Raw genomic sequence first — 16,733 nt, 5'->3', positions numbered from 1 at the left:
TATCAATTTTTATAGGTTACTATCAGTGGCGGAGGCACATTGAAGCAACTGCGGTCCTTTGACCCCACTTAAAGACAAAAAAATGAAAATTTTTCCCTATAAATTTCGAGATTATTGAGATTTTTCTAATGAAATTTGACTAATTTCCAAAACAAAACTTAACATATGTATATTGAACACGCTTATATTGATTCTTGGATTCGCGGATTCGCCACTAGTTACTATACTTATGTACAAATTAAGGGCATGTTCTGCCCAACTTATTTTCAGTTCAGTTCAATTCAGTTTAGCTCAGCTTTAGACAATACTTTTACTCTCACATGTCACTATTCATTTCAGTTCAGTCTAGTTCAATTCAGTTCAATTTAGTTTAGTTCAACTGTTTTATGCCGAAGAGAACAGACCTAAATTGTAATTTTTCTGGTGTAGACATGCGTTAAGTTTATTTTGAGATTTAATGAATTTTTACCTTTACAAAGAAAAAACATTTAAACTGACCCATGTGAAGATTAACGCCAATTTTGCAAACCTGTTCCATAATTAGCGGTTTCAGTTCCACGATGATCAAGATTGCATCGTTAGTCAATTAACAGACTTTTTCAGCTTTGAAACTTACTAAGCTAGTTCTAAAATTAATTTTGGCAAAAAAGAAAAAAAAGTTAGTCACATAAGTGATAAGATGAGAGGTCAACAAATTAAACAAAATTGAGGTCCTTAACACTACATTTTGTAAACCTAATTAGGCATGCATCTATATCTATACTAATATATTAAAAGGCGTGCGTAAACCAGGAACGGTGCCACGTGGCGCTCTCCCTAAGGAGTTTTAGTTAGTTCATGTAATCCATGTACAATAAAAAAAAAATTAAAAATTGCATAGTATAGGTTTGATCCCGTGACCTCAAGTTCATGTACTAAAGTTTTAACCACTAGACCAAGTTGTATTTAGTGTTATTATATCAAAGTACAATATTAATAAATGAAATTTTTTCTTACCCGGGGCATAGCCCGGGCCTAATAACTAGTTAAGATTTAAAACGAGTGAGGGATTCTATCAAAAAAAATTCCTGAATTAGGACGATTTGTTTTCCTAATTAGACATGATCTCTTTCCAAAATGAAATTTGCTTAATAGGTTCTAAATATTTCAATTCCATTTACAAAGATATAATTAATATTTGTAATTGAAAATGGTTTTTTGAGCCTAATTATAATGTCTAAAAAAATTAAATATTTGTCAAATGAAATGATACTATTATTTTATTTTTGAGGGAATAAAATAATAAACACAATTTGAAGGGAAAAAAACATCAAATAGAGGACTAGACTTGTATTTTCTACTCTCTTTCAAATGTTTTTTATCTGCTTTTTGTATACTTTTTAGTTCCCATTTCAAACATCAATACATAATTTTAAAAGTATATATTACTGTAAATCTAACAAGATTTTACACATAACTAATCGAGATCAATCTTAAGGAATTCACTTTAATATTTCAATTTTGATACTAGTTCATACTCCCTCCGTTTTCATGATACAAGGTACGCATGTTATACAAAAGTTTGCTTGACAATGAATAATTCTTATAATGGGTGTATTAGTAATCAATAATCAGTTTGACATCAAATATTGTATGTACCTTATACTCCCTTCCTCTTTTTAATATAATTGTTACATTATTTATAACACAATAATTTAGACGATGTCACTTTCAAGCTATTTAAAAGGTACTTTTTGATCCATTTAATATAAAATAATGGAAAAAGGTGAAAAAAGAGTATTTTTTTTTATGGAATAATAGTAGAGTACTTTTTACTGTGAAAAGAGAAAAAAAACAGGTATAATTCCCCTCAAAAAAAAAAAACAGGTATAATAGTATTACTTTTCGATGACCATATACCCCAAATAAGAAAAATTTAAATAATATAACAATTATAAAGAAACAACCATTTTAAAAAAAAATGTAACAATAAAAAAAAACGGAAGTATTTTAGCTGTCAATGGGCTTGCTTTCTGTTTCCAACATCTTTATTCTCCAATCTCATTTAATTTCCCATTTGACCTATATATACTTGATCCCCAAGTAAAATCTCAACTATAAATATTTTCACACTATAAATAAAATCTTGGATCTCACTTTCACATCTCAATTCCCAACAACATCACTAAACCCTAAAACATAAAACAATGGCACAAACAACTACAAGAACCTCTCTTTTAGGCCCTCCTCAAATCCCCATTATCACACCCATTCCCACCACCATTACACACCACAATGACAACAATAACAAGCTCTCTTCTTCATCTTCTCCTCCATTTTCATACCCATCTTACCCATACATGGGCTACACCGAAAATCGATCAGCAACCTTCTTAGCTTCCGGCAATCCTTCCTTAGACTTCTTCTTCCATGTGGTTCCCTACACACCCGCATCCGAACTCATCCGTCTCGTCCAACTTTCTTGGACACATGATCCTCTTTTAACCCTTAAGTTGATATGCAACCTTAGGGCTGTTCGAGGTACTGGCAAGTCAGATAAACAAGGGTTTTACACTGCTGCTTTATGGCTACATGAAAACCACCCTAGAACATTATCACTTAACATGGGTGTTGTATCCGGTTTCGGCTATTTGAAGGACATGCCTGAGATTCTCTTTCGTCTTCTCGAAGGTAGCGATACTCGAAAGCCTAAGGAGGAGGTTTATGATATGATTCATCATTATGGATTCATGCATGGGCGCATGCATAGGAGCATGCATGGGAGCATGCATGGGAGGAGGATCAATAAGTGTAAAAAGAGGGTTATAGGAAAAGAAGATGATGGTGAAGAAAAGAAGAGTGAGGAGGAAAAAGAGAAGGCTAGGGTTTTAAGGTATCATAGAAAGAATGAGAGGACTAAGAAGATTATAGAAAGGTATAATGAAGATGTGAATTTTCGACTTTTGTATGATTCGATTTCTGATATTTTTGCTGATTTGTTAAAGAAAGATATGGAGTGTCTCCAAAAGAATGATTTGTATAACTTAGGGTTTGCTGCTAAGTGGTGCCCTACTATTGATTCTACCTATGATGAGGTGACATTGCTCTGCGAAAGCATTGCAAGGCGCGTGTTTCCTAAGGAGGATTATGACGAATACAAGAACATGGAGGAAGCACATTACGTGTTCAAGGTGCGTGATCGATTGAGGAAGGAGGTTTTAGTCCCCCTAAGAAAAGCACTCGAGTTACCGGAGGTGTATATTTGTGCTAAGAAGTGGGATGCTTTGCCTTACAATAGGGTTCCTTCTGTTGCTATGAAATTGTACACAAGTTTGTTTTATAAGCATGATGAAGAGAGATTTGTGGACTACTTAGAAAAGGTAAAGAGTGGTAAGGCGACGATTGCAGCAGGAGCATTGCTTCCTCATGAGATAATCGCGTCATTGAATAATGATGAAAAGGGTGGTGAAGTTGCCGAACTTCAATGGAAGAGAATGGTGGATGATTTAGCAAAAAAAGGGAAGTTGAATAATTGTATGGCAATTTGTGATGTTTCTGGGTCTATGTCTGGGACTCCAATGGAAGTTTGTGTAGCTCTTGGATTGTTAATTTCAGAGTTAAGTGAGGAACCATGGAAGGGGAAAGTAATCACTTTTAGTGAAAATCCTAATTTTCACACGATTAGAGGAGGAACACTAAAACAGAAGACTAACTTTATTAAGAATATGGATTGGGGTTGGTGCACAAATTTGCAGAAGGCGTTTGATCAGATTTTGGCGGTGGCAGTGAAAGCGAAAATCCCAGAAGAACAGATGATAAAAAGGCTGTTTATATTTAGTGATATGGAGTTCGATATGGCTTCAGGCAGGAATAACCCGTGGGAGACAGATTATATGGTGATACAAAGAAAGTTTAAGGAGAGTGGGTACGAAAAGGTGCCTGAGATTGTGTTTTGGAATCTCAGGCACTCGAAAGCTACTCCAGTTCCGAGTACTCAACCAGGGGTCGCGCTTGTTAGTGGGTTTTCGAAGAATCTGGTGACTTTGTTCTTGGAGGAAGGTGGGATTTTGAACCCGGAGGATGTTATGCTTGCTGCTGTTGCTAAGCCAGAGTATGATCAACTTGTTCTTTATGATTGATTAGACTTGTTAGTTTAGTAGTTGGTTTACTCAAGATAACTTTCTATTGAATGGAGATGATTAAATTTTGGGGATGTAGTACTGTTGCTGGGAGTGTGTAATGTTCTATTACCTGTCAAAAAACTATTATGCTCTACCCAGTTTATTCTATTAATTTGATCTGTTCTAAATGACTAAATAAAATTTGATCAAGTTACAAACTATCAGGCATAATGCACATATTGGATAGCTTGTATAAGCTACAAGGAGACAAATCATCCAAAACTTGCTACATAGTATGTACATCTTTCACATATCTTTCATAAATTGTCAGATTATATGGGTTTACTGATGCAGTTCAAATTATATTGTCCAGAAGAAACTGTATCCAGTCGATTGTTAATTTTCGAAAGAAATTCTTTTTGTTCGTACTGTAAGTCTGTAAGAATCTCTTATTTACTGAAGCTTTTAAAGTTTCTGCTGCTAAGGATAACTAAAACTAAGGTTCCGAAGCTTTAGGTGTTTGTTCATTCTGAAGTTAATTACAGGGATATTTCGCTTCCTTTAAGTGACAACCATGGAATAGATTGGATGTCTGCATACAACTTGTTATGCAGACTCAGAGAACTGTTCATCACAGAACAACAGGTAAGGCGTGAGTAGAGAACAAGTTTTCACAAAGCTTTTTTTCCATAGCTTATGAGAGTGTTCGGCTGCCTCTTTTGCCAATACCATAAACTGAAACATTGGTTTAATGCTGATTTCTTTTGCCAATACCATAAACTGAAACATTGGTTTAATGCTGATCAATTTTGCACTTCAACCAAATCTGTTGCTCCTATTTTTATTCCTATATTTACTAAATTTGCTCCAAGTGAACTGTTCCGAAATAGAATATATGTTAGTTGATGCACTATGTACTCTTGAGTCTCGACTCTTGAGTAAGATGTTCTAGTGCACCATGTAGAAAACAACTGAACATAATAATTCTAGCAATTCTTTTATGTTTTTTTAACTTTAACCTCAGAATCAAAGGAAGACAGTAAACAAGCAGATGTGCTAAGAAACAGTAATTAAGATTTAAGAGAATGGATCACTTTCTCACAAGAATACAGAAGTTCAATTAAAAGAAAAAATTAAGACGAGCTCAATAACCATATGGAGTATCATAAAAAGAGAAAGCCTGACATATAAAGCCCAGGACATGTCTTATTCATGCAATGCAGCAACAAAAGAAAGTGTGTGGAGAAGATTCAGTATGTCGAGGGTGGTTTGTGGGGTGGCAATGGGGGCTTCTTTTCAGAAGGGGGTAGCTTCTTCAGAGGAAGCTCATTTCTACCCGGAGGCAATTGTGGGCTATGTTCAACAGGTGGTTTGTTAGCACCCCTTTTAGGAGCTTTTCCACCTGAGACATGAGATTTGTGATCCTCATGTGGTGGCTTTTCCCGGTTTTGTGGAGGCACTGGAGGTTTTTTCCCAGTTGATACCTTTTCTCCCTTGGATGGTACTAATGATTTGTGTTGAGGTAATGGTTTCCGGTTTTCAATTGACTTGTGCCGTGGAGAAGTTTTGCGATGATCATGTTGATGATTAGCAAGGCAATGAGCGGTGAAGATCACTACTACTATAAGGAACCTAACGAGCAAACGTTTAGTACTAGACATGATGATATGCAACACTCAGGGAGGGACTTATAGTGATGGTTCAGATAGTAGGTGCTATTTATACTGCTTCAGATAAAAGCTAGGTTAGAAGGAACATTTGAGATGACAATTAGTTGGAGGTTAGTTGGAGCAAAAGCTATGACAAGCTTCACAGATAAAACATGAAAAGAACAATAATTTAGTATGAATTGATTAGTTATATATGTCAAAATTTAGTTCAATTCCTTGCAGCAATTTTGGCCTTTTGGGGTAATCAACTGCACTTATATAAACAATATATGTTAAAGAAAAAGTACCCACATTCTTTCTCTTTACATTTGAAAAGTTAACTGATCTGACCTTGTTCTTGAAAAATAGGTTGCTGAAGGATTTCTTGGTACCTGACATAATTCAAGAAAATGTTTCAAAGAACTTTTAGAATAAAAGAGATACAGGAAAAGTATTGTGTACATGTTCCTCTGAATTCACCATTATAGGAAACATACTCTTCTTGATGAACAAATATACCATTACTGAATTGAAAATACTGCGAAAGTTATTACAAGCTGAATTATAAGCATTCATATAGTAATGAGGGGAATTGGGGTATATGACACTTCTTTAAGTAGGTGAAACGCTATATTCTTAACAAGAGCTTATAGCTGCATCTCAGGGGAACTGAGCAGCTAGCTGAGTTTATTTCTATATATTACTTGAGCGATTGATTGAATGAATAACAAATATGAAAATAAGGGCTTCTGTTCGTAAAATGACTGACTCTCAAACTTTAATTTTACTCATCTGGTTGTGATTTAGTGTAGGAATGTCGTATGATGGAATAGTCCACAGCGGCTTGCTCAATGTGTTGGTGGTGACGGGACAATAGGTGGTCTCCCCCTTATAGGAGGCAAACGCAGAGTTGGTGTTGGGGCGGAAGGAGGAATTCTTGTAATTATTGGAGGCAAACGAGGCGTTGTTGCATCAGCTATTTCCACAAAATAATCAACTCTCACAGGTGGCTTATGGCTCGGAGACAATTCTGATGGTAGTGGTTTGTGTGCTAAGAGCCACCGATTCTTTAGAGGTGGAAATCTGTGAATAGTTGGTCGTCTAAACATTATCCGGGGTAGATAGCCGTCGGAAAGAATAGGTGGTTTGAGGCCATGGTTTGGTGGGTTCTGAGCAAAAGTGGGATTGGTAAAAAGCACCAATAACCCAAGGAAAATCCACAACATAAGATGGCTAGTTAGACACATTTTTGTGCTCAGTGAATTTGAAGATAAAATGCATAAATCTATGGATGATTGCCAATTTGCCACCCTCTTTATAGTTCATTTTACTTCTTAGAGAACTTTGTAATAAGCTAAAATTGTTGAAAATCATTCAATTTTAGGTGAAACTTCTTTTTCCCAAATTCTGATGAAGTCGCATATTTCGGCTGTAACAAAGATATCTAGTAAACTTCCTTTGACGAACTTATAGTAAACTTTCTGCCACTATAGTGACTAAATTCTGAATTCAGATGAGCCTGATTATGTGGTTTCTGATGGTCCAAATATTCAATATGCAAATCCACTATTCATCAATCATGGTCATAGATGTTAACATCTACTGTCTGCATTGTTCAATCTTCAATGCTAACAAGCTGACAAGAAAATAAGTGCACAAAATTATATCTTTTAACATCTTTGATATCCTGTACAGGAGATTTTTCTGAGCATTCATATGATAGCAGCTAATCCAAATACTAAATAATTCGTATAGTCTAAGTTTTACATTAATTTACCAAGCATTGACCTAGTGGTAGAGATTTGGCCTCGTGATTTTAAAGGTCATGGGATCAAACTAGGGACTCTTTGGGGTGAGGTTTCCGTTACCTTCCTCCCTCCCTCCAAAGAGTCTGACGTGCAAACCTGACGGCTTATACCTGTGCGAGGTGTCAGTTCGGTCAGATTCTTCATCTTAACAACTTAAAAAAAAAGTTTTACATTAATTTACGATCTTTGTTCATTATCAGGTTGCAAGAACCAAACCAGAGCACCAGTTTGTGGGGGTAGTTTAGTAATTTCACTTCGTACAAGGCCTACCACTCTCCTATTCCACATTTAGATATCTATTTAAGTTTTACATATTTAGCGTATTCACTATTCACTAAGATTGAAACCTCTCACAGTGACCCCATATGGCCTCACTCCCTTGCTAATTTCGCACATTACTACCAATAATGTTCACTTTCTCAACTCTATTTACTTTCAAAGGTGATAAACTGGCTTCTAGCCTCACAAGTTCTTAAAACACACACATACTTGGCAAAAAAAAAAAAGACAAACCAAATCTTTCACAGTAATTTTCCCCTCAGAATTATAAGAAATAGACAACAAAGTAAGCATTTTAAAAAGAGCTCAAAGGAGTGTATAATGCAATGAGCTTATGAGCACAATAGATGTGTAAATTTCACTTCAAACATAACAGACACACAATAGTGTAGTACACAAGACAAGTTCAACAACCAACAATACGACATTCTAGTATTATGAAACAAACTCCCCAGTATAGGTGAAAGATCAACTAACAGTCAAACACAAATAGAGCCCCATGACAAGTCTTATTTTTGGGAATTAGATAAAAGACAGAGGCATCATATAGCTGATTTTAAAACACCGAAGGTGGTTTGTAAGGTGCCGTTGGGGGCTTCTCTTCTGGTGGATACTTCTTCATGGGTGGCTTTTTATCATGTTTAGCAGGTGGTTTATGATAATCGCCCTTAGGGGATTTCTTCTTGGGCGGCTTCTTGTCATGTTTGTAGTCATCATGATGAGCAAGACAACCGGTGGTGATGAGAACAGCAATGAGGAGCAAAAGCAGCAAGTGTTTTCCAGACATTTTTCTTTGTTTCTAAGGAGAAATTTGTGTGTGATGGTCCAAACCAGAAGTAAAATGGGTTCCTTTTATAGAGCTTTTGGCTAGTAATAAGTACTCGAAGGTGACGATTTCGTGTAGCAGGAAGTTAAACAGAAGCATTAACAAGAAAGGTATAGTGTAAGTCTTTTTTTGATGAAGGGTTAGTTGGAGTAATAAAAGCTTTCACAATTTTAAACAATGGATATGAGGAACAATAAGTGAATTGCAATTTCTTGAAGAGTTACACATGCCTTTCATGGTAACTTACAATTTATTCTCATTAGATCTAGGTTAGCGAAATGTGCTAAATCTTTTAAGCAACAGGAACTACAAGAAACAATAGCATTAAGCATACCAAAAGGGAAGCACTTCTTTGTTACCGTTTTCTTTTTCCAATTATTCTCCAAACTAAAAACAGAATTATGGAAACCAGAAAAAGAAGTTTGCACTTTTCTGTTATCAGTGTTCCAAATAAAAATGATCATTTTTAGTACAATTTTACTATTCGTAAACCAAATATCATATGACATTTAATATCTAAAAACCAAAAACTAACAATGATACCGAACGTACCAAGGATCTCATTCTTAGCTCTACTATAGTATGTAAATGCCCCAATCCTAACCCTACACATTGTTCAAAAAACAAAGTTCTTCAAGTGACACCTTATATCTCATCTAAAGTTTAGTATCTTTTACATAAAGGGAAGAAGAAAATAGAAAGTACAGAGGCAGAGGTGTAGGAGTTGAGTCATTCGAAAAATTGTATGGGCGAAGGATGCATACCAGGGAATGTAGGTATCGTCACTCCTCCCAAGCGCTATCTTCAGATTTCAGTAAACCCAAATCACATCCTTGTAAATTAAGCTCTGGAAATCCAATGGAGCATTTTATACAACTTGAGAATAGACAATAGCTACAAAATCATAAGCAGACCTGAGTGAATATTGAATTTGAATGATCTCATCATTAACAAGGATTAATGATCAAAAGCTTGATAAAATTGTAACCACGAATTTTATTTTACATCCAGATCATTATTATCTGAAGTACAAAATAAACATAATCATTATTATCTGCAACAGAAAATAATCTAGAGCCATGGCAACTATTTAAAATATTTGTACATGCTTCACAACTAAATCTTCCATATGACTGGTTCACCAAAATATCAAGGAATACGGAACCTGAGTGTCCTTTAAGTTGCTTTGAAAGGAAAAAGAAACGCAAAGAAGTGCACTTTGTTCAATTCCAATATGCCAATGACCTTCTCATTGTTGTTCACTGTGATCATATGTAGCTCACTGTTAGACTCTTGTGCAGCTAAAAATGAGACCTGCAGTGGAATACATTTTGTCATTCATCATATTCCACAATCCAGACGGTCCAAACAAACATGGGTAAGATACAATCTGACACTCCAATAAAAGAAGTCATGACTGTGAAATGAGATTGTGAATGTAAGCAACAAGCAAGTTTTGAAGCAAAAACATTCATGACTATGTGCAAGGTAGCTGAAGCCTGGAGCATTGTGATTTCAGGCTAACCAGTGCACTGAAGGACACAAGATGAACGGATATCACAGCAATGGTTAAGATACCCGCCCAATTAAGTGGGTTTCAGTGCTGTATCTAACTCAAGTTTTCTTCATTTTGCCTCTTGGTATAAATACCATTTTCTAGATGTTTTAGAGGGTTTCATTCAGAATATTCTTATCATTGAGAATACCTCTTTGAAGCCTCCAAGCACATTCATGAGGGACTTTAATCATTGCAGAGCTTTACAAAATCTCTTGTATACTGGTTAAACAATTTTCGATCTCTTTAATAGGTGGCTTTTAGAGTCCTAAAATTTGAGCAAAATTTCCACCTCTCAAATTCTTGTGTCGGTCTCTTGCCTCTTTATCTCTATTGTTTTGTGATTTGGTTCATGTTTACTTCATCAAAGTCTTTAAACCTAACAGTACTAAATATTGCTACAACATCCAAGTGATCAACTGCAACATAAATTTACAGAGCCAAACATATCAACTACATCAGTGCCACCACTTAGGGCATCTGCATCATACAATGTACTACACCAACAAGGTCATTAGAAAAGTATTCTCCACAGTATTCACATCATGGGTGAAACCGTGAAACTCATTATACAGGAAGGGAGAAACAAGCCACCCACTAACCCATATAAATGATAAGTCGGCTTTTAGTTGCATATAAGTAGGTCTTAAGTCTCATTTTCGTGTAGTTTTTAGTACATCTTAGGTCTAATTGCATAATTTGAGCATTCTTTTGAACCATTATGTTATTTCGAGATACTTTTGGTTTTTCTTTGTGATTTTCAGGTTCTTGTAGTCGGTTGTGACTAAGAGAAGCTAAGATGGTTCGTAGATGGTCTAGTTGGCGGTTCTCGAATGTGAGAAGATGAATTTGAGTACTTTGGGGTTGAAAGAATGATGATATTAAAGAATATTCTCTTTACGGGACCACGCTTTCCTACTTGACCGAGCGAAAAGGCGCATGCCCAAGCACATAGCCGCTTGCAGTGCAAATCTGTGGAAGAAACGAGAAATCATGTTGTCTCACGTGCATGCCCAAGAAGGATTCCGCTTGCCTATGCACCAAGGCACACGCCCAAGCGGATGGCCGCTTCCCCTGCACATATGTGAACGAAAAGGAGAAAACCTTCTCGCGTGCATGCCCAAGCAGGATTTCACTTCCCCGTGCAACATGGCGCGCGCCTGTGCGGTTTTCCGCTTGCCCGTGCAACTTGCTTTTCGGGAATATGTCCACGGTTTTATTATTTCCTTTTCTAGTTTTTATAAACGATTTTAGGTTTTATAAAACATACTTTTGGGTAGTTTTTGGATTATTAGAGAATAGAGTATTACTTTTTAGAGAGCTTTTGGAGAGTAAACTCCATTCTTGAACCTTGATTTCTACAAGTTGGCTACTTTGGATTGACTCATTGAAGTAAAGACAAAGTTTTTCTAATTTACTCTCTTCCTTTATTGTTATGTCTTTCTAATTTTCCCAATTTCTTTGTTATTTCAATTATGAGTGAGTAGTTCTATAATCTAGGGTTAAGTTGAACCCTAACAATGAGTAATGCATGAATTCTTCCCCTCCCCCCATAACCCCACTTCAATGTGATTAATTGCCCTTGATTGAATTGTACTTATTTTCATTATCATACCAAGGATAGGTGATTTTGAATTGATTCATTATGTCTTGTTTTCAGTAGGAATTGAATCTAGATGGATTTGTTGATTCAATGAGTTGAATATCTTTATGGGAATAAGTAGATATGATTACTAGGAATTTGTTGTGATGACATGATTAATGTCTCTTTCTTCCATGATTCCATGGGAATAGGTATGATTGCTTGTCTAGAGTAGCCATATGTACTCGGGAGAGATCTTTGGTATTTTTAGGGTGCATTACTCCTTTTGGATCATTGATTATGTTTATTGGCATAGGAATTATTCATGTATTATTCGTGCTGGTGGGGATACTTAATTCTAGGTTCTTTTATTGATTGATTTTACCTCGTGTGTTTTTACTAGTTGTCATAGTTTAACGTTATTATTAGTTCAACATCTCTTTCACTGTTGTTTATCACTTATTTAGTTAATTTGAGTCGAGATTTCTAGTGTTTGATACCGTTTGTCTCTGTGGATTCAAACTTGACTTGTTGTGCTACATAGTTAGGAGGTTAGTTAGGAATTTTATCATTGTTAGGTGCGCAACACACCTATCAATAAGACCGTCTTACAATAATAGTTTTGTTGATTAGCGCAACCATGGAGATCATTCCCCTCCAACTCCAGGATATACAAACTCTCATATAAGACCAACTAACGTCTTAGAATATACACTAAGACAAGGGTAACTTTTTACCCTAAAGGGATCATTTATAGTAGAAGTGACCCTCTAAAGGTAAAAAGTGACCCCTTTAAGTTATATAGTGACCCATTTTACATAAAAAATGACCCCTCTAGGCTAAAAAGTGAGTTGGTTTTAGAATAATTTATCGTAAGGAAATTTTAAATAGAGACTTGCTATTCAGGATAAATGAACTCTTATAAAAACATGTATACCTTATTGATCAGGCTGACAGTACTGATCATTAGTGCTATATGTAATATGAGGCACCATTTCTTCAGTCTCCGCTGTACCCTTCGATTTATTCCTTGTCCTAGAAGAAACAGGAGTTTCTGCTTCAGAATCTACACAATAATCACCCTTATTTTCCCTTGAGAACTGTGTAGCAGCCACTCGTGCACTAGCTATGACATTGCCAAGACTAGAAGAAATTTTCAATACAGAAGCCTTGGAGTTACTAGAGACACACGTGAGTGATCCTGGTTTCAGTGAGAATGGATCTCGAGGATCAATAAGTGGAAACTTGACAGGGTATGGTGGTTCAACTGGACGCAGACCTCTTGCAGCTCCATCGTATATCTATTTCCATAACCAAGAAATTCACGGCTTTTTTAGCGGCAGTAGGAACCAAGTAATGAACTTAAAAGAAACACTGTATAGTCTGTATCCCTGGAGATAGAGAAAAGAAACCAGAATTTATTGTTCAAGCATACCTTCCTTTCCAAATTATAAACACCTTGCTGCCCCCGCATTTCGAAAGGGATAATTAGTTTCTGTGATTCAAGTACATGTTTTAGCATCATAATCATCCAAGCATTAATCCTTCCTCCGGGTACAGAAAAGAAAAGATTGATCAAAGGATTGTATACCTGTGGCTGCTCACACAACCAGCAATACTCTGTTTGGCCCTCAAGCCTAACCTGTGAAACAAAGGAAAGATTTAACGTTTCTCCACATATTGCATGTATAACTTCTTTACTATGAATCACTGTCTTGAAGTTTAATTGAAGCTAAATTGGTAAAGAACCAAAAAACAAAAAAAGACAGTATATTCTCTACCCCTTCTGGTAATTCCTCCCAGGATTGCAGCTCTTCACATTTAATACATCCAACCACCTCCACACAACCTGATTTTAAAGGCACTTCATTAAGGAGCCAAGACAAGGGAGAAAGCATGTTCAAGAGAAGGCATACTTAATAGTTAGCATCAAGATAACATGTGTACATGTCCCCGAAAGAAGATTTAGATACTAAGGCAAAAAAGTTTAAAAACTCTATGCGGAAACTTTTTTAGAGATCATACTTAGTTGCATGGAGTTAGCTTCTGAAGCTTCAAACAAGATATACTGCCTCAGGAGTAGTGAAAATTATTCTCATCTCATTTTTAGAAACACCAAAGATTACAGTATAGTCACACACAAACATTTTGAAACATAAGCAAGTACCCCTAGAGCATTCCCAACATTGACATATAGCACTATAACAAAGGGCTTCTCTGCTTCGAAGTATATATTAGATTTGAGTTATACTGTTTGGTTATGTATTGTGGTTGTAGTTTGAACTGGACATATGAATGTCAAACAATACTGTAAACATAACAGGTGTTCATTGTCACGCCACATTTTATACTTGAGGTATAGCAGACAGCCAGTGTTTTAGATTAAAGGGAATAACAAACCGCCTCTCAGCAATTCCACAGCATACAACTATCAGCAGAATGTCATAACATTGATACCAGGAACGTGGTACGTGGCCAAGTTCCAGGGGACGCGTCCCGGAACGTGGAGCGTGATACGTGGTACGTGGTGCGTGGTCTAGGAGTCCATCTGGTTTACTCTAGAGGCTGCGTTCCGCGTTCCCGTTTCCGTACCACATTCCGGAACGTTCTGCGTTCCATGTAACAATCATAAGTTGGTGAAAAAGGATTGTCCATAGTGGAGATAAGTTACCATTTCAGTTATATCTATCACTCAATAGCATAAATTCCAGAGCTTATAAAAGTAAACTAGACTTCATGTTCTCCAAACCAATTATTCGAGAAGAAACCCATCTTTTAGAAACCAAATCTTAGGCCACAAGAATGTCCACCCGTTCAAATGCACACAATGATGAATGTCAATCAACTAGAACAGATCAAACATGCATTATTCTGTAAAAGAAAATTTGATTAAGAGTGACAACCTAACAACCGTGAAGTTGGATAATTTTCTGGAAACTTGAGGTCCTTTATCCCATTTACTGCATAAATTTCTCTGTAGAAGTCCTCCATAGCTCTTATAGTTTCAGCTTCAGGGATTTTACTAGCAGCATGTATCCACAGTCGACCTTCACAGAACATATCAAAAATTATACATACAGAAGCATGCATCACAAAAAACTAAAGGATGCATATTAAGCATATTATTATTACCTGACAGTAGCTTCTCTTATCAACAAGAAATATCACATATTTTAATTTTTGACAACTAAAAGTAGATGAAAACGAGACAACTGAGATTTCTTCAACAACGTATTTACTTCTCTATTTCCAACCATCAGTGAGCTAAGTTTTCCCCTTCAACAAGAACCGAGAACTATGTTTTTCAATCGTCAAGGACCATTATAAAGCTTTAAATCAAAAGCATATGAGATATATAACTCATGGGTAAACAAGAAATTTGCAAGGTTTGAACCCTTTTGGAACTAAGGAATGTAACAAGAATAGCTTGTTACTATCAAGAATTCATGACATCGTGTCCCACCAGCCACCCTCCCAGCTCCCGCCCCCCAACAAAACCCTTAGGCAATAAAAGGTCCTTACTAGGGAGGTACCGATCTTTTGTAAAGTGGTACCACAAAGAATCCACCATACAATCATCCCAAACTCCGCCACAAACATATACCACCACAACCAGCTAATCTACCATCACACATAGCAGATAGCACCACTATGACCATCCTAGCTTCTAGTAATTTTCTACCCCGCCTTCCAAACATATTAGTCAATGCCTTCAAGTACCCAATAACAAGCTTCTAAAAAGAAACTGAACTTCCTTCGTTCTTCTTTAGTTGCAATAGTTTGACTTTCACACTTGACAATACAACACTTTGACCATTAATATCCTATCAATATCCTTAATCATCTATAAAAATTTATAGAAAGTTTGTATCTTGAAATTATATATTGAGACGAATCTAACAGGATTCCAAATGACTATTTTTTCCGCACGTATGTATAGCCAACAATGGCCAAAGTCTCCAACTGTAAGAATGCACTCGATCTCATTACAGAGGATCGTTCTGATTTACATCTCAATCTATTAAATTCTTGCAGGCAGTGGATCAGGAAGTTCCCGGGGACTCTGATTATGCATTGTAATAGGAAGTTAAACCATGAAGCGGATAGATTGGCCAAGGCTTGTAGGGTCATGGATGCGGCTTGTATTGTAACTAGGATTTTCCCTACCCCTAGTTATTGCATTGAACAGTTAAATTTCTGATTGTAATATTTTCAACAATATTAATTAAGGAATGAAAGGCTTTGTTTACCAAAAAAAAAATGGCCAAAGTCAAGTAAAAAGTGCAAAACTCACACTATTACAACTTACAACTGAAAAAACAGTGGAAATACATAACATGATTCAAATCTAAGTAAATTTTCCACCCACAAATTGCAGTTAAATATCAGCTCAACAAAATTACTGTATCAAATATTCTCTTGCATCACAATATTAGAAATACAAGTAAACACTCATCAACTACAAGTACTTTCAACAACATACTTGTTTACAGCAAATTTAATAATTACCCACCAAAAATTAAAAGCTAACAGTCAAAATTAAACCTTTTTAAGACAAATTCTTAAAAAAAGAAACAAATTCCAAAATTAAGAAGAGAGAGAAAAAGAAAAACCTCTAATGGGGGCAGGCCAGGATCGACCCTCAACTCGCTTAATGCCATAAACAAGGAGAGAAGCCCAAGGTTGGTGCATTGTTAGACATGGGTTTGTGTAATTTCCTCCATTGTTTCTCCTCATCTTTCAAAGTTTTGATCTTTTCTCTGAAAAATGCACTTTTAATACCTTCTTAGTGAAGTAGAATTGGTTTTCTAGCAAATTTTATTGATGGGATTTTATGGGTTTCCTCCAAGATTTGGTGATAATTTTTTTTTTTTTTTTTTTTTTTTTTTTTTGGTGAACAAGAGAACTCAATTACATATCCATATCAAGATCCG

At 36.0% G+C, this 16,733-nt stretch overlaps 3 protein-coding genes across 4 annotated transcripts; 1 reads left to right on the top strand and 2 right to left on the bottom strand.

Moving 5' to 3' along the window:
* Positions 1-2,324: 2,324 nt before the first annotated feature.
* Positions 2,325-4,246, top strand: LOC104887958 (hypothetical protein). Its single transcript, XM_010672748.4, has one exon. It carries the CDS (start codon positions 2,340-2,342, stop codon positions 4,116-4,118), a length of 1,779 nt encoding a protein of 592 aa, XP_010671050.2. The 5' UTR covers positions 2,325-2,339; the 3' UTR covers positions 4,119-4,246.
* A 1,104-nt stretch (positions 4,247-5,350) lies between these two features.
* On the bottom strand, positions 5,351-8,623 carry LOC104888080 (early nodulin-75). Its single transcript, XM_010672913.1, has 3 exons — positions 8,402-8,623; positions 6,101-6,141; positions 5,351-5,732 (listed from the first exon to the last, which is right to left on the bottom strand). The coding sequence occupies exons 1-3, from the start codon at positions 8,621-8,623 to the stop codon at positions 5,351-5,353; spliced, it is 645 nt and encodes a 214-aa protein (XP_010671215.1).
* A 930-nt stretch (positions 8,624-9,553) lies between these two features.
* On the bottom strand, positions 9,554-16,676 carry LOC104887956 (uncharacterized). Of its 2 annotated transcripts, XM_048640745.1 has the most exons (8): positions 16,413-16,676; positions 14,703-14,846; positions 13,581-13,648; positions 13,391-13,441; positions 13,235-13,294; positions 12,991-13,100; positions 12,737-12,834; positions 9,554-9,976 (listed from the first exon to the last, which is right to left on the bottom strand). In XM_048640745.1, the coding sequence occupies exons 1-7, from the start codon at positions 16,534-16,536 to the stop codon at positions 12,738-12,740; spliced, it is 654 nt and encodes a 217-aa protein (XP_048496702.1). In that variant the 5' UTR covers positions 16,537-16,676; the 3' UTR covers positions 9,554-9,976; position 12,737. The 2 variants fall into 2 exon arrangements, with proteins under 2 accessions (XP_048496702.1, XP_010671049.1); XM_010672747.3 differs by having other exon boundaries at positions 12,737-13,100.
* Positions 16,677-16,733: the final 57 nt, after the last annotated feature.

The sequence above is a fragment of the Beta vulgaris genome, chromosome 3 (assembly GCF_026745355.1).
Source record: "Beta vulgaris subsp. vulgaris cultivar EL10 chromosome 3, EL10.2, whole genome shotgun sequence".
Lineage (NCBI taxonomy): Eukaryota > Viridiplantae > Streptophyta > Magnoliopsida > Caryophyllales > Amaranthaceae > Beta > Beta vulgaris.
The sequence above is the reverse complement of the archived record's forward strand: the minus strand, read 5'-3'. Positions and strand labels throughout refer to the sequence as shown.

Bases quoted from the DNA above. Each gene is read 5' to 3' on its own strand.
- LOC104887956 (XM_010672747.3), bottom strand. From the start codon at position 16,536: ATGAGGAGAAACAATGGAGGAAATTACACAAACCCATGTCTAACAATG. The intron at 13,295-13,390 runs GTATACAATCCT...CTTGAATCACAG, and splicing joins GGTTGTGTGAGCAGCCACAG to AAACTAATTATCCCTTTCGA. The intron at 13,101-13,234 runs GTATGCTTGAAC...TTATGGAAATAG, and splicing joins TTTATAATTTGGAAAGGAAG to ATATACGATGGAGCTGCAAG.
- LOC104887958 (XM_010672748.4), top strand. From the start codon at position 2,340: ATGGGCTACACCGAAAATCGATCAGCAACCTTCTTAGCTTCCGGCAAT.
- LOC104888080 (XM_010672913.1), bottom strand. From the start codon at position 8,623: ATGTCTGGAAAACACTTGCTGCTTTTGCTCCTCATTGCTGTTCTCATC. The intron at 6,142-8,401 runs GTGTTTTAAAAT...GAATTATGTCAG, and splicing joins CACCTTACAAACCACCTTCG to GTACCAAGAAATCCTTCAGC. The intron at 5,733-6,100 runs GTCAGATCAGTT...TTTGCTCGTTAG, and splicing joins ACCTATTTTTCAAGAACAAG to GTTCCTTATAGTAGTAGTGA.